Source organism: Accipiter gentilis, chromosome 33 (genome assembly GCF_929443795.1).
Source record: "Accipiter gentilis chromosome 33, bAccGen1.1, whole genome shotgun sequence".
NCBI classification, from domain to species: domain Eukaryota; kingdom Metazoa; phylum Chordata; class Aves; order Accipitriformes; family Accipitridae; genus Astur; species Astur gentilis.
This window is the reverse complement of record NC_064912.1, coordinates 11097190-11122775: the sequence shown is the minus strand read 5'-3', so window position 1 is coordinate 11122775 and position 25586 is coordinate 11097190. Positions and strand designations below refer to the sequence as shown.

The following is a 25586-nucleotide window of genomic DNA, read 5'->3' as shown; positions in this document are numbered from 1 at the left end:
TCGTTTTATAAAACTGTCTTTTTAAAAATCTGAGTATTGGGATATATCTGCAAGGAATATCTTGCATATGAACAATTTCCTTCTATGTGAAGGGAAAGTGTATTCCTGGATTCCCTGTCCTTTTTCTGGCATTCAGGAAATTTTTTATTGCTTGATTACTTACGATGTATTGCCTTAAAGCAAACTACTGAATGTGTGAGCTGTAGGAATAAATATGGCATGCATGTGGGTTTTTGTTTCACTGGTCTTAGCAATATGCTCTGGATCCTTCAGCAAGGAAATAGAGGAAAAAGGAAGTAAAACATGAAGTTGTCTTGTTCAAGAACTGTTTCTGTATTTTAAATTAAAAATGAGCTGTTCACAAGACTGTATAAATATCAGCATTTCTTAGTTACTCAGCTTTCTAGCTAAACACCTTTGTATGTGGATTCCCATTTATGGCAAGAGAACAAAGTATGTCTTTGTTTTCATTACATCTTTGGGTTTTTTAATGGGTTGTTGAACTGTCTAATATCCTCAAGTGTTTCTTAAGGATTGGGGTAGGGGGGGCCTATCCCACTGTGGGTATACCTTTTTACTATTACTTATTTTCAAGTGAAGTATTAAGAGTATTTTGTCTGACACATCTCTCCCGCTGTTTTGGAGAGCTTAGGAGTTCTCCAAGTATTGAAAAAGCAGGAAGTGGTGGTTTAATACCCTGACACTCATTTACAGGCAGTGCTGTGATATTTCAGTTGTGGGTTATGTGTCTATCCATATTTATAAGAAGTTGGTTCCTTCTCTCATTATATATTAACTAACCAGTGGTAATTGTGCTCTTTTCCAAAAGGCATGACACTTAAACATTAAGACTTTTCTATTCTGTGCACCTAGGTATAAGCAGACCATGTGCAAGCCTAGCTACTACTTCAGCTTTCCTCAAACAAAACCCTTGTTAATAAAAGGGTTTGGGGAGTACATGCTTTCCAGAATTATTCTGTAGGGTTTTTTATTACTTCCATTATTCTCAATGCGTTTTTTCCCCAGTTATTTTTGTAACTGCATTTTATTTAGGTTTGTTGGTATCTCAGAACATATTGGAATTGCCATTCTAATATCTAACTTGGTGGCAAACTTTGTACTTGTTAGTGGTCAGAATGTTAAAAGTTTGTCACCGAGAAACTTTTCTTTAAACTTCTCCCAGCTCACTAATGAGAACAAGATCAGATGTCAAGTGATATCCATGATGTCAAGCCTAAAACTTTGTAATGGACAGTGTTTAACCTAGCAGTAGCTCCTGCAGTTCTTGACACTATTAAGTGTAGTTTAACAGAGTTCTCTTTGTTCTTAGGGTTGACATGTGTGTTCAACAAAGGTAAAGTAGTAAAAGTCACTAGGCAGTGGCATTGACATATAATGGCATCATGCTGCAGCTTCTAAATTGTATAGATGCCTTCTCCCGTCTCTTTTGTAGCTTCTTTTGCAGATACCAGCACATTTTTAAAATGTCTTTGTGAGTTCTGAGGGGCCAAGCATGTGGTCCTCTTTCCCTTATCCCCATCCCCAAAAAAGTGATGTTGCTCAAAACTTAACAACAAAAACTAGATAACATTCACTGTATTAAAAATTAATAACTTTCTGAAGAAAAGAGGAAAAACCTTTTTATTAACTCATCAAGAAAACTTCTTGTAGCTTATACAGTTGGAGCTAATGCATTATTTTGCAACTCAACTCACTAATTTTTTAGTGCATATTAGGAAAACAAGTATTTCTGGTTCTGTTTACTGGGAAGCAGTGGTTCATCAATAATGTTTCATCCCCCAAAATAATAATCCATTTCTCTGCAAGTCAGGATTGCCTAAGAAGAAATTTTAATACTTCAGATTGTATTAAATATTCTGCTGATGCAATTCACTATTAGTATAGAAGACTAGGTCTTCGGTAGATGCTACTGATGAGCTGTATGGTGAGTCTTACATTTGTGATGTAATGTTATCAGCAGAAACTAAACTTAGAACAAACCTTGATAGCAGGCTGCCAGTATATTTTTGTGACTACTGTAAATAAATATGAAATGTAACATGTAGGATAATATTGCAGTATTGCTTAATATAGTTCATCGTAGTCTGCAGTGGCCATGGAAAGCATAATAGCATTCTATTAGCAAACAGAATTGGCAGTGGTGTTTTTAATGTGGTTGTAAACAGGACCTAGTTTGCAGAAGTTACTGTACCATTATGCTTGTGCCTTTTATGTATCTTACAGGTACTAGTTAAACAACTGGATAATATCCTGACTGCCATTCACGATGTACTTAATGAAAGGTAAGCTGGAAAACTAAGCAGTTTGAAGTCTTTAAAGAGGAAAAATAATGACAGTGTTAGGTTTGGATTTCAGTATAGAAATGGAATGGAGGGGGGAAAGGTTGAAAGAAATGCATTCACTAATTTTGCATGGGTGTGACACTGCAGTAACAGGATGGGACTGGAGGAGAGTGAAGACTCTTAGGCACATCAACAATACTGTTAAAACTATCTAGAGTGAGTGCACTTGACATAGAGAGAATTTGAATGCACAAGTGTGGCTTTTATGTTGTAGGTAATATGGAGTCTGTCTCAGCTATGTTTAATCACCTGGGTGTAGTCGTGTGCTGCTGTGGTTGTTTAGCTTGCAAATTGAACTTGAGTTATTTACAACCTGATCTAATTAATTTACATCCAGCTAAGAGCATATGTAGAGAGAACTCGGGTGTGGGGGGGCTTTCTGGTGTTTAGTCTTATTACCCAAAGTCAGCTGTATGTTAAGAATTTTCTTTCTCGGATAGTGTGTTGCAAGTAGAGTGGCCTGTTTATTGCATACTTTTATTCAAGTTTATTTATTCCATAGAAATAATATTTCATAGAATCTTTAAGATTATTAATTTTTATTTTGGCTTCCTCACTGCTGCCATTAAGTAGGAGAGAAGCAGCTTGATTCGTGCATATATTTTTCTGCTTTAGAAAATGTTTTAATTTGTTCATGGTTTCTTCTGTTCTGCTCTCATGTCTGGAGATTGCATGTTTCTTTTTTCTCCCCCAAAATACAGTAGCAAATTGCTTCAAGAACTGAGACAGGAAGGAGCTTGCTGTCTTGGCCTTCTTTGTGCTTCTCTGAGCTATGAGGCTGAGAAGATCTTTAAATGGATTTTTAGCAAATTCAGCTCATCCACAAAAGATGAAGTTAAACTTCTTTATTTGTGTGCAACCTACAAAGCGCTAGAGACTGTAGGAGAAAAGAAAGCTTTTTCATCTTTAATGCAGGTAAGACTACAAGTTAAAACAGGATTATTAATGATTTTTTTCATTGCAGTGCTTGAATCAACGTTTAAAACTGAAATGAACCATTAAGTACTGCTGTGTTGACTGAATAAGTAAATATAATGTAGAGGGTTGACCCTGACTGGATGCCATGTGGCCACCAATGCCACTCTATCACTTCCCCCCTCAGCTGGACAGGGGGGAGAAAATATAACAAAGGGCTCGTGGGTTGAGATAAGGACAGGGAGAGATCACTCAACCATATGTCGTCACAGGCAAAACAGACTTGACTTGAGGAAAATTAATTTAATTTATTACCAATCAAAGCAGAGTAGGTTAATGAGAAATAAAACCAATTCTTAAAAACACCTTCCCCCCAACCCCTCCCTTCTTCCAGGGCTTAACTTTACTCCTGATTTTCTCTACCTCCCCCCTCCAGCGGCGCAGGGGGTTGGGGAATGGCGGTTGCAGTCAGTTCGTCACCCATTGTCTCTGCTACTCCTTCCTCCTCACGGGCAGGAGTCATCACACTCTTCCCCTGCTCCAGCGTGGGGTCCCTCCCATGGGAGACAGTCCTCCACGAACTTCTCCAATGTGGGTCCTTCCTACAGGCTGCAGTCCTTCAGGCACAGACTGTGCCAGCGTGGGTCCCCCACGAGGTCACAAGTCCTGCCAGCAAACCTGCTCCAGCGTGGGCTCCTCTCTCCACAGATCCGCAGGTCCTGCCAGGAGCCTGCTCCAGCACAGGCTTCCCACAGGGTCACAGCCTCCTTCAGGCATCCCCCTGCTCCGGTGTGGGGTCCTCCCTGGGCTGCAGGTGGAGATCTGCTCCCCCGTGGACCTCCGTGGACTGCAGGGGGACAGCCTGCCTCACCAGGGTCTTCCCCACGGGCTGCAGGGGAATCTCTGCTCCGGTGCCTGGAGCATCTCCTCCCCTCCTTCTGCACTGACCTGGGGGTCTTCAGGGCTGGTTCTCTCACATATTCTCACTCCTGTCTCCAGCTGCCGTTTCTGTGTCTCCCACAACTTTTTTTCCTTCTTAAAAATGTTATCACAGAGGCGTTACCACTATCGCTGATTGGCTTGGCCTTGGCTGGCAGCGCGTCCGTCTTAGAGCCAGCTGGTATTGGCTCTGTCGGACACAGGGGAAGCTTCCAGCAGCTTCTTACAGAAGCCACCCCGTAACCCCCCAGCTACGAAAACCTTGCCACACAACCAAATACATATAATTACAACTGGGAGGGAACTTTCTGATTGAATGAGGTTCTTTGATTCTGATTACATTAGAAAGGAATGTAAAGTCTTTGTAGGATGATACATATTTTGATGCAACTTTTTAGTATATATTGCAAATCTAAGAGGAAGAATCTTGTCGAGAGCTCAAGTGGAATGGTACACAAACCCCAACCTGATTGCTTTGTGCTACCTTCTATTTACAATTTCTAACTTGAATTGTAATTAGATCTGAGAGGGAGTAGGATGTGTGCAGACAAATCTGGTCCCCTGGTTAAAGTTTTGGGGACTGTTATTTTGGGTGTAGAACAACTATGGCAGGTCTGTGCTCCAATTTAATGTTAACTTTACAGAGCCAAAAAGCTTCAGCAGGAGAAACAGAAGCTTAGAACAACTAGTTGTTCCATGGCTAAATAATTAGAGAAAACAGCGTCCCCAAGCCTTGAGCCTGGGTCTGCCATATTTCAGGCAAATGCTCGCTTGAAGTGATTATTTTCATGCGGTATACGTGATGCTTTTTACATTTTTCCTTCCTGCAGAAAGAGTATTGAGTTGGTTCTCTTGTTTGAATCAAAACAGTTTGCTAAAAAGTGTTCAACACTGAATAAATCTCAATATGTCTTCATATGGTAACTTTTCCACATGTTGATTTAATGAATTGAAATGTCTAGTGGCTTTGCTTTACTTTTTAGCTTGTAATGACCAGCCTGCAGTCCATTCTAGAAAATGTGGATACACCAGAGTTGCTGTGCAAATGTGTCAAGTGCATCCTTTTGGTGTCCCGATGCTACCCACACATTTTCAGCACAAATTTTAGGGTAAGCTTACTTTGTCCCCTGTATTTTCATTCTTGCATAGAAATGTTGGTGCAGCAAATTGGGTAATTCACCTTTTTTCAAAATGGCTTTCCAGGACACAGTGGACATACTGGTTGGGTGGCATATAGATCACACTCAGAAACCTTCATTGACGCAACAGGTGTCTGGTAAGTTTGGCCAAAGAGTCTTTGATATAGTCCACTCTGGCTTGCAGATGATGTGGGTTTACTTATACAACTCTGGTCCTACTGACATGGAAGTTGACTTAAAACCAAAATACTTTTCTGGCTACATAGCAAAGACTGTTCCTAATTTTTTTAGTAAATTCACATTTGCCATTTAATGCTGTAGCTGGAAAAATGGGATGCTTTATTCAGGCTACATTTAAACATCAATTGTTTTGTGTAACTTTTCAAAAAAATGTTAATATGTTTATAGATCTTAATAAAATCTATGTGAAAGAATATATTTTTTCCTATGTACTTCTAGAAAATCTTTGCGGTAAAGTTACTGTACTGGCATTCAATAAATTGGGAAACTTCTTCGTATAGCTATAGCAGTTGTCTTGGTGTTATTCACAGCAAGTCTGTTATGTTTCCTGTGTCATAGTCCTGGATTCTGTCCTTAGTGTTTAATGGCTGTGGGGCAGGACTGAACCTTAAAATGAATTTGTCAAAGGGACAAAAGAGGGAAATACAATTTATGTTTATTTTAAAAACAATTTATGTTAAAATTTTCATGCAGATGACCTTCTCTTACTTACCAACTTTTATCTCAGCAATATGCAAGTAAAATTTAATTTCTCTGTGTTACCTTGTTCCCCTGTTTTAATTGCCCTGGTATTTTTATACAGGATGGCTGCAGAGCTTGGAGCCCTTTTGGGTGGCTGATCTTACTTTTTCTACCACGCTCTTGGGTCAGTTTTTAGAAGATATGGAAGCTTATGCTGAGGTAAACAAGACTTCATGGTATATACTAGAGTTAACTGTTGCGTATTTCTTAATAAATCCACAGCTGTGATTCTTATGGATGTATTACATTTGTAGAAAATAAAATTATATGGTTTTCCTGGGGAAAAGAGGATCAAATTATGGAATATACTTTAGGCATGTACAATAACAATTCTACAGAAAATCCTCATGAACTTCTTAAATGTATCATAGCCAGGCTTTCAGCCATTGTTGATTGAGAATATTGTGGTGTTATAAAAATAAAATCAACTAACCAAACAGGAATGCCTTCATTTTTAAAAAGCTGCAGTGAAGGCATTTCATGGCCTTTCCTTGGTATTTTCTCTAATTGTCCAACTTCAGAGTTTCTCAGAAGTAGTGACTACTGGGGGGAGAGGGATTCTTAATGCTTCCGTAGACTAATGGCAAATCTGTCTTTTTAAAAAATAAAATAATGGATTATATAGTGCAGGAAATAATGCAGAAGGAACTGATAGAAAATGTAAGTATATTGATTTAACATACTTTGTTTTGACTTTGTAACCTTTGCTTAGTTAACAGGGCTTAGAGTTTGATGCTGTCATTAAAGGAAGAGTTTCGGTTTTGGGGGGAGAGTGTTGTCTTTTTCTTAAGGTATATGTGCTCATAGGTATATATTCTTGTAACTAGATTATGCTATATTATGTATGTTAATGTGGAGAACCAGGTGAAATTGTACTTCCAGCATAAACTGTTTCACTCAGAGCAGAATAATTAATTTGATTTTATTAGTGTACTTATATGTATACCAAGGTTGCTGACAGCTTTGAGTTAGGATTCACAGACTTCTTTGACAGTGTGAAGCCCACAGAAACCTGTGCTGTGTGACTGTAGGTACACGGTTAAAAGTGATTAGTCAGTGTGGTAAGTCACTGCTTATCAGCTTGTCTGCTGAACGGGACAACATGCGTATTCTTAGTCACAGAAGAGTTTTAAATGCGGGTAGACCAAGGCTATATCTATACTAATGAGATCAGCACTTCTGGGAATGTTCCCAGGCACTGATGCCAGCTGGCATGAAGCAGCCTGCTAGTAAACTCATGGTCTCCAGATCAAGGTACTTGCATGTAAACAGTGTGATGGGAATGGCCACTCGAACATCCTGACTCCAATTAGTGGACAGGAGTTGTTTGGGAGACTGGTAAAAGTGTGCAGACAAGTGTTGTAACAGTGCAGCAATATGGATGATCATGTTCCAGGGACCAGGAACATCATAAGCCTCTGTTTTAATTTACAAGATATAGTCTGAGTACTCTGATTCAGTGGTTAACTTAATGAGCAGCATCCTATTACTGCTCTGTGACTTGCTCATTGTCATTGTGTGCCTGTAACCCATCTTGGTATGTATGTGAAATTAGAGATACTGGATAAATATATCTGTAATTGGATAGTATCTATACTATGTCTGGAAAATAGATAGATGAAGTATTTTCAATCTCATATTTTGATCTTTTATGCATGTATTATAACTGTTAATGCTGTGTACTGATATATAAAACTTCTGTGCTGTAGGACCTCAGCCATGTGGCTTCTGGGGAATCAGTAGATGAAGATATTCCTCCTCCTTCAGTATCACTTCCTAAACTGGCTGCACTTCTTCGGGTTTTCAGTACTGTGGTGAGGAGTATTGGGGAGCGCTTCAGCCCAATTAGAGGACCACCAATTACAGAAGCCTATGTAACTGATGTAAGAATTCCGTTTTTTCTTTTTGTTTTTCTTTGTTGCTGACATGTTTTATCACCATATAATGATGCTATTCACTGACTTTATTTAGTTTTCATGAATTTTACATGAATATGTATACACTCAGCTTTGAGCAAATGTATTTTCTTGAAAAAATATGCTACAAGAATTTAATAAAATATTAAGGTATAGATTGTGGTAGTGGCACATAGGAATCTTACATAGCAGAAACTAGGGGTTTTTTAGGCATTTTAGCTTCATGCAGGTGGGTTCATGCTTGTGTTATCTGTCTTTGTAGCCATAATGTTACCATTTATTCAGATTGCTATGATGTTATAAAACCAATTCAAATTATGTGTTAGATTTAATAAAATGTAGGGGGTTTTATCCATGCTGAAATTGTATCTATCAAATTTGATAGCAAAGTCCTCTTGTTCTATAGTATAGAATGATGTAAACTCAGAATAAATATTGTATAATATGCTAAGTAGCTGCTATACTTCTTTAACGGGAACTGTAGCGGGTGTGAGTAATTAAAAAAAAAGAAAAAGATAAAAATACCTGCAGTCAAAATCTTGTTGCTGTGTGAGCTGCACAACTGGAATTTTTGCCCTTGCATAGTTCTGTGAGGGACAAAACTTCTCAGATAAATAAGTGTATGGATTTCCCAATTAAAGCCAAGACAGTTATATAACTTGTGTCTTAATCTGCAGGGGATTCTTGTGACAAAAACTCAAGAAAACTAGTCTGTCTTTTACGAGAGGAGCTCTGTTGACATCAGCTGGAACTGAACAGAATTCTGAATAATGAATTTAGGTTTTCTAGGTCTTTGCAGGCCTTTAACTGAGTAGGAAACTAGGCAATTGAAGGTTTGTGTTTTCTTATGTTTCTGAAGTGTAATGCCATGATGTGCATTATTCAGAATATTCTATTGACAGAATTTACTAAGCTGCAGAGTAGGTGATGGGACAGGATATGAAGTGGATATGAATATAATTAAATAGTATGCAGTCCTTGTCTCTTTTTAATGAAGTTTAATTTAGGTGTGTTTTCTGTTTTTCCAGGTTCTGTACAGAGTAATGAGATGTGTGACTGCAGCAAACCAAGTATTCTTTTCTGAAGCCGTACTTACAGCTGCCAATGAGTGTGTTGGTGTTTTACTTGGCAGCCTAGATCCAAGTATGACCATACACTGCGACATGGTCATCACATATGGATTGGATCAAATGGAAGGTTGTCAGACTTGTGGCACTGATTATATCATTTCAGTCCTGAATCTGTTGACACTGGTTTGTACATATTTTTATTATTGCGGTTTTTGCACTGGAAGAATACTATTTTCTAAGCAACCTTGCTTTTTTTGTGTGTGTGTATATTGGATAAATATTTAAAACTTTTCCTGATCACGAGCAAGAAATTCCTCTTCTAAATGCTTGTATTCTTTTCTGTAGAGCTATGCTGCTAACTTGTTTATGTATTTGGCTTGTCGATAAAGTGGCATTTAATTTTAGCCAGTGTTCATCTTTGTGTGTTGGTTTGTTGTTGTTTTTTTTTTTCCTGCTTTCTCTCTGTCTGGCTTGACTGGACGAGTGCCATTCTCTGGCCTCTGCAGTTGATAACACCACCTGATGAATTTCAGAATCTTAGTGCTTAATATATTTTATTTATCTACTTATGCCATGACCTGGGAAATCAGACTTCTTCAAAACATAGCTCTTAATGTGTAGGCCACAAACTTGTAAACCCACATTGATCTAAATTAATCATGCAACTTTCTCTCTCAGCTGTGCTGCTAAAGCCTGAAAATAACTAATTCTCTGAATGTGAATTTGGGAAAGCAAATACAAAATATTTGCATTGCTGGGAAGCTTTTTTTTCTAGATATAGTGTATGAAAGCTAGACAACCAGCATTTTAATTAATCTTTAATAATCTATTTTAATAAAAATTAATTCAGGTAGTTAAAGATATTTATCACTTTGCTTTTTATCCCCAGATTGTTGAACAAATAAATACAAAATTACCATCATCATTTGTAGAGAAATTATTTATACCAGAGTCTAAGCTACTTGTTCTTCGTTATCATAAGGAGAAAGAGGTAAGAGTAAGTGACTTTTACAGGTGTATCACAACAGCCTTCATGTATCTCCTAGAATATATTTATTAAGCTATAAAACTTTGTTAATCTGATAGGTTGTTGTGTTTTTTGGTTTTTTTCTAACTATATATCTATGAAACTTCTGAAAAGGCAGATGTACCCAGTTCTTGGTTTTGGCTTTTAGATTTGATAAGGAATTGGTAAGTTGGTCATCATACCAGATAGAGAAGTCCGTAGTTGATGTGGCTTTCATACTCAGCGCGTTATGTGGATGATCCAGAAAGTAATCAATAGATTCTGTAAGTAAGTAGTACTTAATTACAGAAAACTGAAGATAGGTATGTGTATCAGACTAGGCTATTTGTAGATAAAGAAGCATAATGTTAAATTCTACATTGGTGACTAATATATTTTATGATTTCTTGCTAATCAATTATTACTGTAATTATTTTATATTCTCAAGGTTGTTGCAGCAGCCCATGCTGTATACCAAGCTGTATTGAGCCTGAAGAACATTCCTGTTTTGGAGACTGCTTACAGGTTGATTCTAGGAGAAATGACCTGTGCTCTAAATAGTCTTCTCTATAGCTTACATCTTCCTGAGGCCTGTTCTGAAATCCAGCATGACTCTTTCAAGAAGCGTATATTCAATGTGGATAATGCAAAGTTTGTTGTTATATTTGACCTCAGTGCTCTAAGTACTATTGGAAATGCTAAGAACTCACTAATTGGGGTGAGTAAAAATTCTGCAGATAAAATTTGTGCAATAAATGTAAAAACATGTTTTATTTAAAATATACCGTAATGTATTTCACCAGTAGTGCACATATGTATAATTAAAATTATAACATTTGTTTCCTAACTTATGTTATAGAAAAACTGGGTGGATTATATCTCTTGTTGGTGCATAATGAAAAGCAGTTTCTAGGAAAGAGCATCTTATCAGGGTTATTCATGGATTGATTCTAAGATCATCATAGTAATTCTTTCTAAAAATCAAGACAAATAAAAGCAGTTTTAGTGGGTCCTCTGGTAGTATATCAGTCATGTGAAAACACTTGCTCTAGATCTTTCCAAATAAAAACATAAGCCACTTTTAACAGGTGGTTTAAAAAGGGGAAAGAAAATAGCTGTAATTAAGGTTGGAAAATTAATAGAGTTAAATTATTTCCCTTGGGAAGAAGCAAAACAATAATTAATGGTATGGAATCTACACTTAAATAGATCCTATTTATTATGTTTCTTTGCTTGTGCTGCAATTGTTTTATAGATGTGGGCCCTTTCACCGACTGTGTTTGCACTACTGAGTAAAAATCTGATGATTGTTCATGGTGACATAGCAGTTCATTTTCCTGCTGTCCAGTATGCAGTACTCTATACATTATATTCACACTGTTCCAGGTATGAAGATTAATATTAATCAGTATTTTAAGAAGACTAGGATGGACTGATCTGAATAGAATATATTGTTGGAGGGATGAATTTAAATAGGCTATTACAGTTAAACTTTTGCCTAAACTTCCCTAATCAGTTTTTACTTTCATTAATTGCAGGGAGTCTGTATGTCTGCCAAGAAAGCATATCCTGTCTTAAAATTTGGCATTTTATTCAAAGGCAGATTAGAAGTCTTGTGTTTGAATAGAAATAACTGAGGGAGAACTCTGCTGAAAGTAAATAAGGAAAGGTTATTTACTATTTTGCTTACTGTGAGATCTAGGTGAGGTAATGAAATGTAAAGAATAGATTTAAACGCATTTTTGACCTTATTACTACAAAATGTTGTCAAAGTAAGGGAATATACTAGTTTAACTGTTACCCTGTACCTTTCTTTGTTTTGGTGATTTTTCACTAAGCATTTGATACCAGCCACAGTTGAAACCAGGTTACTGGGCTGCATGGACTGATGTAAAATTGTAGCTTTGTTCTTTTAGGCCAGGGGTCAAAATACTTCGGTTTTGACATAATGTGGTTACTCTGTGGGTGTACATTAACTTTTGCTACTGGGTTTTTTGGTTGGGTTTTTTGTTTATTTTGGGGTGGGTGGGTGGTGTTAGTTTCTCCCCTCCTGCATACTTCAAGGAAGTATCCCTAATCTTGGGTTGGTTTTATATTTTATGTTTTTCCTTGCCTTTTCAGGCATGACCATTTCATATCCAGTAGCCTCAGTTCTTCCTCTCCTTCTCTGTTTGATGGAGCAGTTATAAGTACTGTAACCACAGCAACAAAGAAACATTTCTCAATCATACTAAACCTTTTGGGGCTACTGCTTAAGAAGGATAACCTTACTCAAGATACTAGGTAACTAGCATTTTCTTATTAAATGGGAGACTTTTTTGTTTCCAGTAGAATGCCTTAATTCAGAATCCAGGATAATTTTAATCTGTAAAATTTGGGGTAAATTTAACCAGTCAAGTATTGGTTTTTTTGAAACATTAATAATGAAATACCTGTAGAAAAAGTAGCTGCTTATTTTTATGCATGAAAACTAGAAAAATTGAAACCATCGTAAGATCTATACAGTAAAAGCAGAGCTATCAAACTTTACTGAGTTTTTACTCACTGAAAGTACCCTTTTACAATAGTTACAATCCTGTATTACCAAAATGCTATGAAAGCTAGGGATGTTTTTAATGTTACAAACCCTTTTGTTTAAAAGATATGAATTATGGTATAATCCTCATCTGTAACATGAAATAGTTAAAGTTAAATTGAAAGATGTCTTTCTGTAACTGTATAGATTGACTAATACTTTGGTTTTTTTTGAAGGAAACTACTTATGACATGGGCTTTGGAAGTTGCTGTTCTGATGAAAAAATCAGAAACATATGCACCGTTATTTTCTCTCCCGTCTTTTCATAAGTTTTGTAAAGGACTTTTAGCAAACAGTAAGAAGAGATCGTATATTTTTTTCTTAACTGTCTTTTACATGGCATAATTAAGTTATGTAAGTGACCATGTCATATACCACTGATAGATGTAGTTGTACTTGTTTCATTTACTTAAAAGGATGCTTCTGGTTTGTGTTGTGCAAAAACTTACACTTGCCTTCTATAATTTTTCTCAAATGGATCCCTACCTATTACTTATGCAAACAATTAATCTTCTTAAAATAATAATTTGTGATTGTGAAATTGATCTACCAAAAATCTAAGTGATGTGCCAAATCTTACTTGTAAGATTGCATTTTATTTTATCAAAAGCAGTGAAACCACTCCATAATGGGATGTATTGTTTTGGATTTCAAAACCTGGAAATAGAAATATGGGAACAAATGCTTTTACTAGCATAATACTAGCAAGAGCAGTAACTTCCCAGGGCCAGGTACCTTAGTTTTTTTCTTGTTGAAATATGTTGTGCATAATGCTAATGTGTGGAGACCATAGAAGGATTATTCTCTCAGCCATCAGAAAAGGCCCATAAGTAACATATAGCACAAGTGACTTTTTGTTACTAAACATTTACTTGTTCTAGTAAAACCAGTCAATGAAATCAAAAGAAAAGTATTGCTTAAAGCCATTATCTCCTTCTACAAGCTATGCTGTAAAAATGTTTTTAGATGTTCTACCACAACCAGAGTAATGCATAAGTTATCTAATACTAGCAAGAATAACTTTTTTTTTCTTTCAACTCCTTAATTCAGCCCTTCTGGAAGATGTGAACATTTGTCTTCAAGCATGTAGTAGCCTACATGCCCTGTCTTCCTCCCTCCCAGATGACCTTTTACAAAGGTACTTGCACATAATTCTGTATATTATTTGAATTATGCTGTTAATGGAAATGTTACCACCCTTTTTTCCTTTTTGGTGATGCAGGTGTGTTGATGTGTGTCGTGTTCAACTAGTACATAGTGGTGCTCGTGTCAGACAAACTTTTGGAAAACTTCTGAAGTCAATTCCTTTAGATGTCGTGTTGAGGTAAGTTGTTCAGATTAACTTCAATATAGACAATGGTTTAATTTCTTTCTTCAGTGACACTTATCTGAAAAATAATGCCAGTTGAATGTCATCATAGTGTCTTAAGATAAAGAAGGATGAAGTGTCTTGCTATCTCTTCTACTTTGTTACAGGTTTAAGAACAGTAGGTAGTACACAGAGTAATTAACAAATTTGATAAACTATGCAGCACTTCTTGCAGCAAATATGCATAGTGGTAAGGTCCATGTTATCCAGAGCTTCAGCAGTATTATGTCCTGCAATTTGTCTCAGACCTGAACTTTTAAAGCACTTTGTCTTAATATTAAAGAGTATACTTATTTCCAGTCATTGCATGCATATATATATGTGTGTGTGTGTGTGTATGTAACTCTTTTGCACAACTTTTTTTCATTTATTCAAGTACATTATAGCATGGGTTGTTTTTTCACCTCCTCTTCCTGCAGTAACCGTACCCACACAGAAATACAAGAAATTTCTTTGGCTATAAGAAGTCATATGAGCAAAGCTCCAAGTAATACATTCCACCCGCAGGATTTCTCTGATGTCATTAGTTTTATTTTGTATGGAAACTCTCACCGAACTGGGTAAGAACTTGTTTTTAAAACTGAAATCCATGGATGTTGAACTTTTAGTAAAAACTTCCAAGCTGTATTTAGTTTAAAATTTGTAATTATCTTTAGAAACTACATTGCTTTACCTTCAATCACTTCTAATTATTTATATAAAGTCTTCAAATACACACCTTTTTGCATATTTGCCTATGTACATTGCTGCTTGGAAATAATCATGAGAGACTTGTTTGAGAGCAATAGGGAGCTGAAGTGTGTGCAGTATAAACTTGTTGCCACATGACCTTGTGTTAACATACTGATATTTTCTTTCAGGAAGGATAATTGGTTAGAAAGATTATTCTATAGCTGTCAAAGACTAGATAAGAGAGATCAACCAACCATCCCTCGTAATCTGTTGAAGACTGATGCTGTTCTTTGGCAATGGGCTGTTTGGGAAGCAGCTCAGTTTACTGTTCTTTCGAAGTTACGAACTCCTCTGGGTAGAGCCCAAGATACATTTCAAACAATTGAAGGTAATGCAAAAAATATAGTTTATTTTCATGGGATTTATTTGGTAAGATTGTGCAGCTAAGAACTTCATGTCCAAGGCAAGAAGCACAATGGCTTTATTTTTCAGTGATGATGGATTTTTAGCATGTTTTTGACATATCAAGAAATGCAATGGCAGAAGAGTGGTTGCATAATTGCTATTAACTTTTGAGAGATTTTACTTTAGCATTGCTATACCTTGACATGTTTAAATAAAATACTGTCTGGTAACTTTTTTTTTTCCCATGTTTTGGTAAAATGTGTAGGTATTATTAGGAGTCTTGCAGCCCATACATTAAACCCTGACCAAGATGTTAGCCAGTGGACTACTGCAGACAATGATGAAGGTCACAGTAGCAACCAGCTTAGGCTTGTTCTCCTTCTACAGTATCTGGAGAACTTGGAAAAATTGATGTACAATGCTTATGAAGGATGTGCCAATGCCCTTACCTCTCCACCCAAGGTTTGTCTGTCTTAGAGTGCTGATGTTACTTGAAACAGTCTATTGAATGAACAGTGTTTTTGGGGTTGTTCAGATCTTAACCATGGAACTTCAGAAGAATTTCTCAAACAAAGTTTGAGACTCTTAATTCATCTGGCTTTGACTTTGGCTTGTTCCTAGAGAATGTGTGAAAACAGGATTTATTTCTGGACTACCAACGCATATAGTGGTACAAATCAAGCAAGTCTGTAGTACCTCTAATTTGTAGCAGTCACTTATTTGTAGACTGTCAGCAGTCCTGTTATAAAGTAACACAATTATTTGAGGCTTTCAGTTGCTTTTTGAGGAGTACAAAAATTTATAAACATATATATATAAAAAAATTATTTATAAACTTTTGTGTAGTTCTAACTGCGAAACATTCTTCACTGTTGAAATAAGCTGTTTAATTACCAGACTTTGAAATGACAGTAATATATAATTTATAGTCAGTTCATTTCAAGATTTTTAGCTTGCCAGTATGCCTGGCCAGTTGTGTTCTATGCATGATTCCAGACCATCTGCATTAATAAAATTAAAGATGCAAAATTTTACCTGTTTCTTCATCTCTCAATTGAAAACTCAACTGGAGAAAAAAAAACCCGTCCTGACTTTGATTGTTATAAAGGTTAAGTACTTAATGTAACTGTTATGATTCATACAGAAGAACGGTGTTGTAAAACTTACCCTTTCTGTCTTTAAAGGTTATCAGGACATTCTTTTATACTAATCGTCAGACATGCCAAGATTGGCTAACGCGGATTAGACTTTCCATCATGAGAGTTGGACTGCTGGCTGGCCAGCCTGCTGTGACAGTCAGGCATGGTTTTGATTTACTCACAGAAATGAAAACTAATAATAGTATCTCTCAGGTACTCTCTTTTCAAACTCTGTGGACTATTGCAAAAATATTCCCACAATATTCTAAAAGGAACTAAGCTAAGGCAATCAGTAGTTATTAAACCAACTGGTCTGTAAAAGATTGTGTTATTTAAAGCCACATTTTAAACTCGTACTTCTGTATTGACAGACTTCTGTGGTTAAGTGATACTGTACGTTGGAGGTTAGGATGTGCTGTATACATGTGGTCAAATACTATACACAGATGAATGCTACTGTTTTTTCATGGTTTGAATTGAGCAGTTTCTTTTTAAGCAGAAGGTACTGCTTAAATCTTATGAAACTTCTGTTGTATTAGCATGAGGCCTTCTGGAGCTTGTGGTAGTGTAGGGTCTTTGCTTGCCTGTGGGTATGAGCAGGAGAGGGATGTATCGTGAGGGTATCCTTCCTCTCTAAGTAGCAGATAAGTGCAGGGGTGGGATGAGTGGATAAAATGGTTAAGCCATCTCAAAAAGGTTGAATAGTTTCTTCAGTACATGGCTTGATTTGCTTAAATATTTTAACAAAGGAGGTTTGATAGATATTTATTACTTCGTGCTTCTTTATTAATTTTCATACTTGCATAGGTATAGACCATCACATAGTGATTGCTAACTATTGACATTCAAGTTGTGGATTGACAGCATATACTCTTCCCTTGGCTCCCCTGCTTTTCCAAAAGCAGTGTAATGGATGGATATGCATAGCACTTCATTTGTAGATGCATATAATGAAATACTACTTTACCATTTCCACGTATTTAAACATGTATATAGCTCTTATTTTATAAGAGATTTGTTAAATAAAGCATTTGGTTTGGTTTTAGGGAAATGAATTGGAAGTGACAATTATGATGCTGGTAGAAGCATTATGTGAGCTTCACTGTCCTGAAGCTATTCAGGGTATTGCTGTCTGGTCTTCTGCTGTAGTTGGGAAGAGTCTTGCCTGGATCAATTCTGTAGCTCAACAAGCAGAAGGGCGGTAAGTTTTGTCAGATAACTGGATGTTACAAACTTGGACAATTTTTCCTTCTTCTGTATAGTTCTACTTCTGAATTTTTTAAATTGTGGTGTGAATCAAGGCTACTGATCTAATTTCCATGTCAATTAAAGTAATTTTGTCTTTTGGAGATACCTAATGCATCCAGGTGTTATAGATATTTTAACTTTTAGCTTTAACTAAATTCCTAGGATTTGAATATAAATGGTGTTCCTAAGCTTTTTTTAATTTATTTTTTTTTGTACACAGCAATACTATTTTCATATTGTATTTGATTTTCCATTGCAAAATATTATTAATTTAAATATTTTCTAATGAAGTTTCTGATCAATGGTGTGATCTGATTACCTGCCACAGTTTGCCAAGAGAGGGACTCCAAGGGAGATGCTTTGCAGTTTTAGTTCAGCTTTGAAAAAGTGGCTTCTGTGTCTATTGAAGTAGAATCTTTGGCTGCAGATACAAATAAGTGGGTCAATGTTCCACATAGGGTATGCCTTCATTTTGGTGTTTTTATCTCCTTAAAGGAATGCATATGAAAAGGGATACCTTTGATTATTTACCTGCCATGTAAAAATCCCCAAACAAAACAAAAAAATGAGGTTTTGTATTTATAACTATGTTTTTCTCATTTTTGTAAAATTCCTTAAAATAATGTGCAGCTTTGTAATACATGAAAAAATTCTCAGAAAGGTCAAGTTCAAGGTATGAATTGTTGCCTTAGACCCAGTTTTACAAGCCTCTATTAAATGATATGTAGTTAATCAGTATTCAGTTTTACTCATTCAGGAAAACGTGTGACATTCAAATATAAGACTCATTTATCTCCTTCAATGTACTTGGCTTGAAGTTGGCATTAAAACCTGAATGGAAAAGCTTTCATACTGTGCTATAACCTGGAAATTCAGCTGTAAACTTGTATTCTGTGTTAATCCCTTTCTTTTGCTGAAGGTGATGTGAACTTTTTGAGTATTGTGGTAAAGAAATGTTTAAAATACAGTCTATTTACCAAAAAAGAAAACTGGTTCTCTAAAATGCTGACTAAAATATTAAACCATTTAAGGTTTGAAAAAGCAACTGCAGAATACCAGGAGCACCTGTGCTCCATGACAGGAGTGGATTGCTGCATAACAGGCTTTGACAAAACTGTTCTGAAGTTGGCCAATTCAAACAGTGTGAATAATGCCAGCCCAAAGCATTCCTTGAATGGTCAGTATTTGTTGTTTTCTTTTTAAGAGAAATACAATTTTGTAACTGTGTGTACATAAAATTAGAACATTCAATGATATAGCCATGGTAATGATAGTGTCTAATTCTTAAATCTGAAAACCTGTTTCTGTCTGCAGTTAAACTGGACAGCTTAATGCCATTGAAACCAGTATTGTGTAGATAGGAGGGTTTGCAGTACTGAGGTCTAGCTGAATGAAACGAATAGCTAAAATATTTTGTAACTTTCTAATTTAATTCTAAATTATTTTAGATCATCATAACGTAAGACCTAGTATTTATGAGAATGGTATCATAAATGCACTAGTTATTCAGTTTTTTAACTATTGAGACTTTGTTGCGGTGTTCTGTTTCATCTTTGAGAAGGGACCGTCTTTGTTCCTAATTTAGTTCTGTTTTCCTGTTTTGGTGCTTCTTTACAGATATGGACTAAATTTTTCCAAAACTTCCTTTGAAAAGGTTCTTTTTTTTTCTTTTTTTTAAGTGCAAGTGGAAGAAGAATACTGTAAATGTTGTGTAACTGTGGGTTTTTTTAAGTTAAGTGTTTTTCTTGACAAAAGACATAGGAATTACATTTGAGTACCAGAATTGCTATTTAAAAGTATATAAGCATAAATATATATTTAAGTATATATGCTATTTTTTTGTGTCACAGGAGAAACTAGAAAAACTGTTCTGACTAAGCCAAGTGACTCTTCACCTGAAGTTATAAACTACTTGGGTAACAAAGCGTGTGAATGTTACATTTCCATTGCTGACTGGTCTGCTGTTCAGGAGTGGCAAAATATGGTCCATGACTTGAAGAAAAGCAATAGTAATACCTCAATCAATCTGAAAGCAGATTTTAACTACATAAAGTAAGGGTATAATTAATTTATTCAACAGTACCTTAGAGTTCAGTATCTTCGAACTGAAATATTAAGGTTTTTATGGATTTTAGAAACTGGATATGATTGAAATAGAGGTGTGATAAGGAGGGAGTTGTGTTCTTGGGAGAGGGAAAACTTGGCCATGGTATTTACTAACCATACACATTAAGTAAAGAGCTAACATCATTCTAAATAGTTACTGTAGCTTTCCGACTGCTGAGGTTTCTTAGTATTCAAGAAAAACATCTTTTCATTGCATGTAAAAGATACCAAATTTGTTCTACTTATATTGGCAAAAGATGCATCCTTTTGCACAACTGAGTAGTAAAAAATAACATGCTTGTCAGTGGTACAGTTCTTAAAAAATACTTTAATTCATTAATCTAATGTAAAAAGTATATTAAGGAGGTGGTCATGGCTGCTTAAATTTTTTTTGGTTTGTTTTTTTTTTTTTAAAACGGAATTTAGAATTGTAGTTTGTGCATTTATTTCCTAACCCTTGATATTCGTCTGATTCATGAAAAAATATTTGTGATACTGAAATAGTCCTTCAAAGTTTAAGGGTCCTTTCTGTTTCACTTGACAACTTGATTACTTTCCATTCCTGTACTATTGTGGTAAACATCGTAAAATTGTTTTGGCTGAAATTTCTTGACTTGAAAATAAAAGCATAGAAGGAAGCTTTGAAATAAAATCTCGCAGGTCCAAAAAGGTGACGACTACTGTCAGAAAGGGGCGATCCTTTTTCTTGCTGCAGTAACTCAGTGCTCTGCAGCCAATACATTAGGAGAGTGAGTGCTTGTCATGTATGTGAATGTGTGTCATTACTGAATGTTCATGGTTTTGTAAACTAAACCCACCATACTTCTGATAAACAACATAAGTGCTTGCTGTACTATTGCAGAGGTCTGGTTGTTTTGACTGGTTTGAGTTGGTTTTCGTCCAGATAATTACTGGAAGATACTATACAATCAGAAAAACCCTGAGGTTGCACAGCACTTTGACTCTGCTGCTCCTGAGCAGGCTGAGAAGAGACTCTGTAGTAATGAGGATCAAAATAATTCAGCAGAAAGGGGAGTTTTCACATGCTGAATTTTTTTTTTCTTTTCTAATGCATAGACTTAGGTAATTCCCTCTTCAGTGGATAGTAACAAGAATATTGAACCTTTGTCTTCAGTATTCTGAGCCATCAAGCCTCTTAACCTTTCAGTGCCTTTTTTTGTGTAGTTTTGTAAAAGTATATAATGCTCAAATTATTTCCTAATGTAGAGCAATGAAAAAAAAAAAAAAAGTTAAATTTGCTGCTTCAGGCTGTTAAGCAATATAAATTTGTATTCTCTATGACCTGCACAACATTCCAGTATATCTGGAATTTTGGTGTCATGTAAACTGAAGAGTTGAAACCATGGCCTCATGAAATTCTGCTCCAAAACTTACTTTTCTGTGCATAGAGGTGGGAAGAAAGTTTTGGGGTGTTCTCTGTTAGTTTTTAAACTCTTCCAAAGTCAACCTTTTTCTTCCTGACTATGGTAGAAGAGTATTACATAAAAAGCTTCATAGCTGGAGAGATGTTTTTTCGTTTCAGTTCAGTATTGAATTTATCTATTTGGTGCAGTACTATTGCCTTTTACTGATCTATGTGAAAATTGGAATTTTTGCTTAGAATTAATCTTAAGCACTCTGTAGGATTTTGAGTTAGGCTTGAGTCTTTTTTTTTTTTTTTCTGTATAAAATATTTAGCAACCAAAATGAAGTAATAAATGTGAAAATAAAACTATAAACATTGAATTGCAGGTCTTTGAGCAGCTTTGAGTCTGGACAACTTACTGAATGCACTGAACAACTAGAATTATTACCAGGAGAAAATATCAACCTACTTGCAGGGGGATCCAAAGAAAAAATAGGTATAAGTGCATAAGTTAACATTACTTCAAATACAAAAGAAAATATTTTTTCATATGTTAGTCTCTATAAATGACAGACTGAAACTTCTGAATGAATGCAGTAACTTCTGAATGGAGTTTGCTGTGTTCAGTGGACTGACCATAACCCTTATGAAACAAGCTTCAAAATGATTTGCAGTGGTCATTCTAAATGTTGATACAAGTGTGTTTTCTGGAGTTAATGTGTTTGTTTATAGGTAACATAAATTTCTAATATGAATACATACATATATATAATATATATATTTGTAAAGGTGTGTTTTCCAAATTTCCTTACGCTCAAAAATGCATTCTCAGATGGTGACAGTTGTTAAAACTTGGCGGTTCTAGTTGGTTTCAATTGTTTGATCTCTATGTAGACATGAAGAAGCTCCTTCCTAATATGCTAAGTCCTGATCCAAGAGAACTTCAAAAAGCAGTTGAAGTACAGCTTTTGAGAAGTTCAGTATGTCTGGCAACAGCTGTAAACCACATAGAACAGGACCAAAAGTGGCAGTCAATATCTGAGTAAGTTGAAATGTGCAATGAATGAATGTAATATACTGTGAAAAGCTGTTCTAGTTTGTTAAACCTAACTTTGTGAAAAGCATACTCTGTACTTCTTCATCTATGGTAGTTTGCTACCAGTTTTAGCTGTTGTGAGTTATAAGCTTACTGAAGAAAAATAAGATGTTTAACTTGGAGATTTTGTAGTTCTTTGATAAATGCTTGTCAGGTTAATAATAAAGTATCATACTGTAACCTGTGTGTGATACTGGAAGATTTTTCTCATCATCTCTTTGAAGATGTTGAATTTGCCTTTTCTTCAGTAATTTTGATACCACTGTTTACTCTTAAAGTCTAGCTAATAAAAATTACTGTTCTGATTATTTTGTTTCAGAAATGTTATTAAGTACTTAAAGCAAACATCACGAATCGCTATTGGACCTTTAAGACTTTCCACACTCACTGTGTCTCAGTCTTTACCAGTGTTGAGCACTCTTCAGTTGTATTGTTCTTCTGCTTTGGAAAACACTGTATCCAACAGGCTGACATCAGAGGTGTGTCTGGGTGTTTAAAACCTAAATTGGAGTAATGTCTTTCTCCATGCCATGTCATGAAATATTGAATATAGAACTTATGTTAATTGTTTTGACCATTGTTAATCATACTGTAAAAAGACCTCATTTAATTTTCTAACGTGCCTTGACCCAAGTTTTTTTAAGGTTACATCTCAGTTGGACTTCTTTCTGTAGTTATAAATATACCATCTCTTTCAATTATACTTCTTTTTAAAGTTTTATTGGTAGTTGCTTTTTAGAGAAGTGTTGATAGCTCTTCCCTAAATACATTGTAACACTTGTTCCTACAACACACACATGTAGTTTACTTTAAAAGTAACTTTAAGATATTTGTCAAAAAAAATCACTTCAGCAATTACAAACTCAATGTCAAACTTCAACCAGCATGGATGATCTAGTTCTAGTTTCTAATCACATTGTTCAGAACACAATTCTGCTTGATTTTGAGCTATTCTTAGTCTTGTTCTCAAAATCAAGCATGCCTTTCTAGAGTTGCATAAAACATTTGCGTTTTATTAGTTAATGTTAATGAGTGGCTACCAATACAAATAAGAATGTTTACTCTGCACTAAAATGGTCTTTGGTTTTAATAAATGAAAATACATTTCAGTAGAGATGTCTGTCATGACAATTATACAACTCTTATGCCTTCAGGACTGTCTTATACCTCTCTTCAATGATGCTTTGAGGTCATGTAAACAGCATGATGTAAGGCCATGGATGCATGCACTGAGGTACACAGTGTACCAGAATCAACTGATGGAAAAACTTAAAGGTAAATAAGCTGCAGTTTTAGCGTTACGAAAGGTAAATGCAGAATTGGAACTTAAATCTTCTGCTGAAAGCAGCAGCTGTGTCTTTTTCTATTATTTAGATGAATTACTTTTTAAAAGCCAAGTTTTGGTTATTTAGCTGTCTTGCTTTACACCAAGGGGTCTCAATTACCACTGTAATATAGACAGTGTTAAAAAAAAATTATTCTGAAATGCTTAGCAGTTCTATACTCATTCTTCTAATCGCACTTTACTTGCTCATCTTTTCATACTTTAAATGCTTTCACTTTTGAGCACTTCAACACTATCAATAATGGGTCTTTAAAAACAGTCATGAAAGCCATTTAAATGTGCAATATGATAAGAGGTAATAGGAGAAAAAGAAGTTATATCAGGGGACAAGTAAATTTCTTAGTTAAGAAGAATGCTTATAGTGAAAAAAATCACTCTTTTGCCTGGCAGATAATCTTATGGATATATGATTTATTTTTTTGTTTCAGATGGGGCATATAAATATTCTAGGCAGAAATGTAGTCATCTAACTTTTTGAAGGAGGTTTTAGGAAATACGGAAGAGCTGAGCAATTTTTTTTACTGATGGCCATGTACAGAATACATTGGGCAGAAATTATCTGTATAACCCAGGTGCAATTATTGTTTGTTTAATAATTTTGTTTACAATGTCTTACTTTCTTCTTCAGAACCAACAGTCCCAATTAAAAGCCATCTAATGGAGCTGGGCTTAACAGCAGCGAAATTTGCACGGAAGCGAGGAAATATTGCCCTAGCTACACGACTGCTTGCCCAGTGCAGTGAAGTTCAGCTAGGAAAAACCACCACTGCACAAGACTTAGTCCAGCATTTTAAAAAATTGTCTGCACCAGGTCAGATAGATGAAAAATGGGGTCCTGAACTTGATATTGAGAAAACAAAATTGTTATATACAGCAGGTGAGTATTTGCTAATTATGTTGTAGATACTTGAGCTTCTTGTCCTTGTAACCAGGCTAATTCCCCTGGCCTTGAAGAAATCATAATAGGACAGTGTCATTAGGAACTGATTTCAGCCTATTAACTGTTGTCTCGGTCTGAAAATGTTTTCACAAGTCTTTTCTTGTAATTTTTAACTTCAAAGGAATATTTTCTTTATGAAAATATATTGTTACAAACTGTATCTGAATATGCTGAATTTCAGAAGAAGTGTTTTGAATAAAGTTAACAGTCTACTGAAGATCCACTTTTGATGATATGCAGGTCAGTCAACACATGCCATGGAAATGCTGAGTTCTTGTGCCATATCCTTTTGCAAATCTGCCAAAGCTGAATATGCAGTTGCTAAATCTATTCTCACGCTGGCTAAATGGATTCAAGCAGAATGGAAAGAGATTTCGGGACAGTTGAAACAAGTATATAGAGCTCGACAGCAGCAGAATCACACTGGTCTGTCTACCTTGTCTAAAAACATATATAATTTGATTGATCTCCCAGCTGTTAATACACTAGAAGAAGAATACCCTAGGATTGAAAGCGAATCTACAGGTAGATTTGTTCTCCTTATTTTTTTTTTTTTGTTAAATTAGTTACTGATGATTCCACTGAGGGATAGCACCATTATATTGATAAAGACTAGGTGATCCATCAATCATGTATTTGTTTTCCTAATACACGTATAAACAGTCTGTGTTTTGTGCAATAGGTAACTATATGCAGTTAAAAAACCCAAACACCTTAATATTGATATTTCATCATACTTTCACATTTTTCTCTTTCAAGTGATGGTGCCCTGGAATGCGTTTATTTTATATGAGGAGGATATCGAATTTTGTCATGCTTTTGTCTGCTTTCAGCTTCTGTATATGCTAAAGTTTGAATGAGATCTTTCAGATTAAGCATTGACAGGATTTATATTTTGAAGGCCCTGATAAGTGCAAAAAGTGGTTACCTTAGGTTTTCTCATTATCTTTAATGTATACTTAATTTCAACACTTCTGTTGTTGCCACAAATGTACTCTGATTCCCAATTTTCAGCATTTCTTCTAATGTCAAGATAAAGTTCTTTCTTTGCTTAAGCATGGATTTCATAAATAACTTTGTTCCATAGTCAGAATTATTTGGATGTTAAGTAGTAGGTGCTTTCTGACTTGATGGTGAAGAAAAATATATACACAAATAAAACACAAACACTGCCCTAGGTACTTCGTAAAAGTCTGCTCTCTGAAACATCTTGCT

At 35.5% G+C, this 25586-nt stretch overlaps 1 protein-coding gene across 2 annotated transcripts in view; it reads left to right on the top strand.

Annotated features, from left to right (window-relative positions):
* SMG1 (SMG1 nonsense mediated mRNA decay associated PI3K related kinase) overlaps nt 1-25586 on the top strand; it is a 71902-nt gene that overhangs the window by 20328 nt on the left and 25988 nt on the right. For both annotated transcript variants that reach the window (XM_049791689.1, XM_049791690.1), the window contains exons 5-31: nt 2245-2303; nt 3065-3278; nt 5201-5326; nt 5421-5493; nt 6180-6277; nt 7828-8001; nt 9063-9287; nt 9994-10095; nt 10559-10828; nt 11366-11496; nt 12232-12393; nt 12862-12980; nt 13736-13823; nt 13908-14009; nt 14474-14614; nt 14915-15114; nt 15397-15593; nt 16316-16483; nt 17317-17471; nt 18550-18695; nt 19369-19570; nt 21377-21486; nt 21885-22032; nt 22406-22565; nt 23241-23361; nt 24060-24308; nt 24612-24896. In XM_049791689.1, coding sequence (XP_049647646.1) covers nt 2245-2303; nt 3065-3278; nt 5201-5326; nt 5421-5493; nt 6180-6277; nt 7828-8001; nt 9063-9287; nt 9994-10095; nt 10559-10828; nt 11366-11496; nt 12232-12393; nt 12862-12980; nt 13736-13823; nt 13908-14009; nt 14474-14614; nt 14915-15114; nt 15397-15593; nt 16316-16483; nt 17317-17471; nt 18550-18695; nt 19369-19570; nt 21377-21486; nt 21885-22032; nt 22406-22565; nt 23241-23361; nt 24060-24308; nt 24612-24896 — 4225 coding nt within the window. The remainder of the gene's footprint in view (nt 1-2244; nt 2304-3064; nt 3279-5200; nt 5327-5420; nt 5494-6179; nt 6278-7827; nt 8002-9062; nt 9288-9993; nt 10096-10558; nt 10829-11365; nt 11497-12231; nt 12394-12861; nt 12981-13735; nt 13824-13907; nt 14010-14473; nt 14615-14914; nt 15115-15396; nt 15594-16315; nt 16484-17316; nt 17472-18549; nt 18696-19368; nt 19571-21376; nt 21487-21884; nt 22033-22405; nt 22566-23240; nt 23362-24059; nt 24309-24611; nt 24897-25586) is intronic.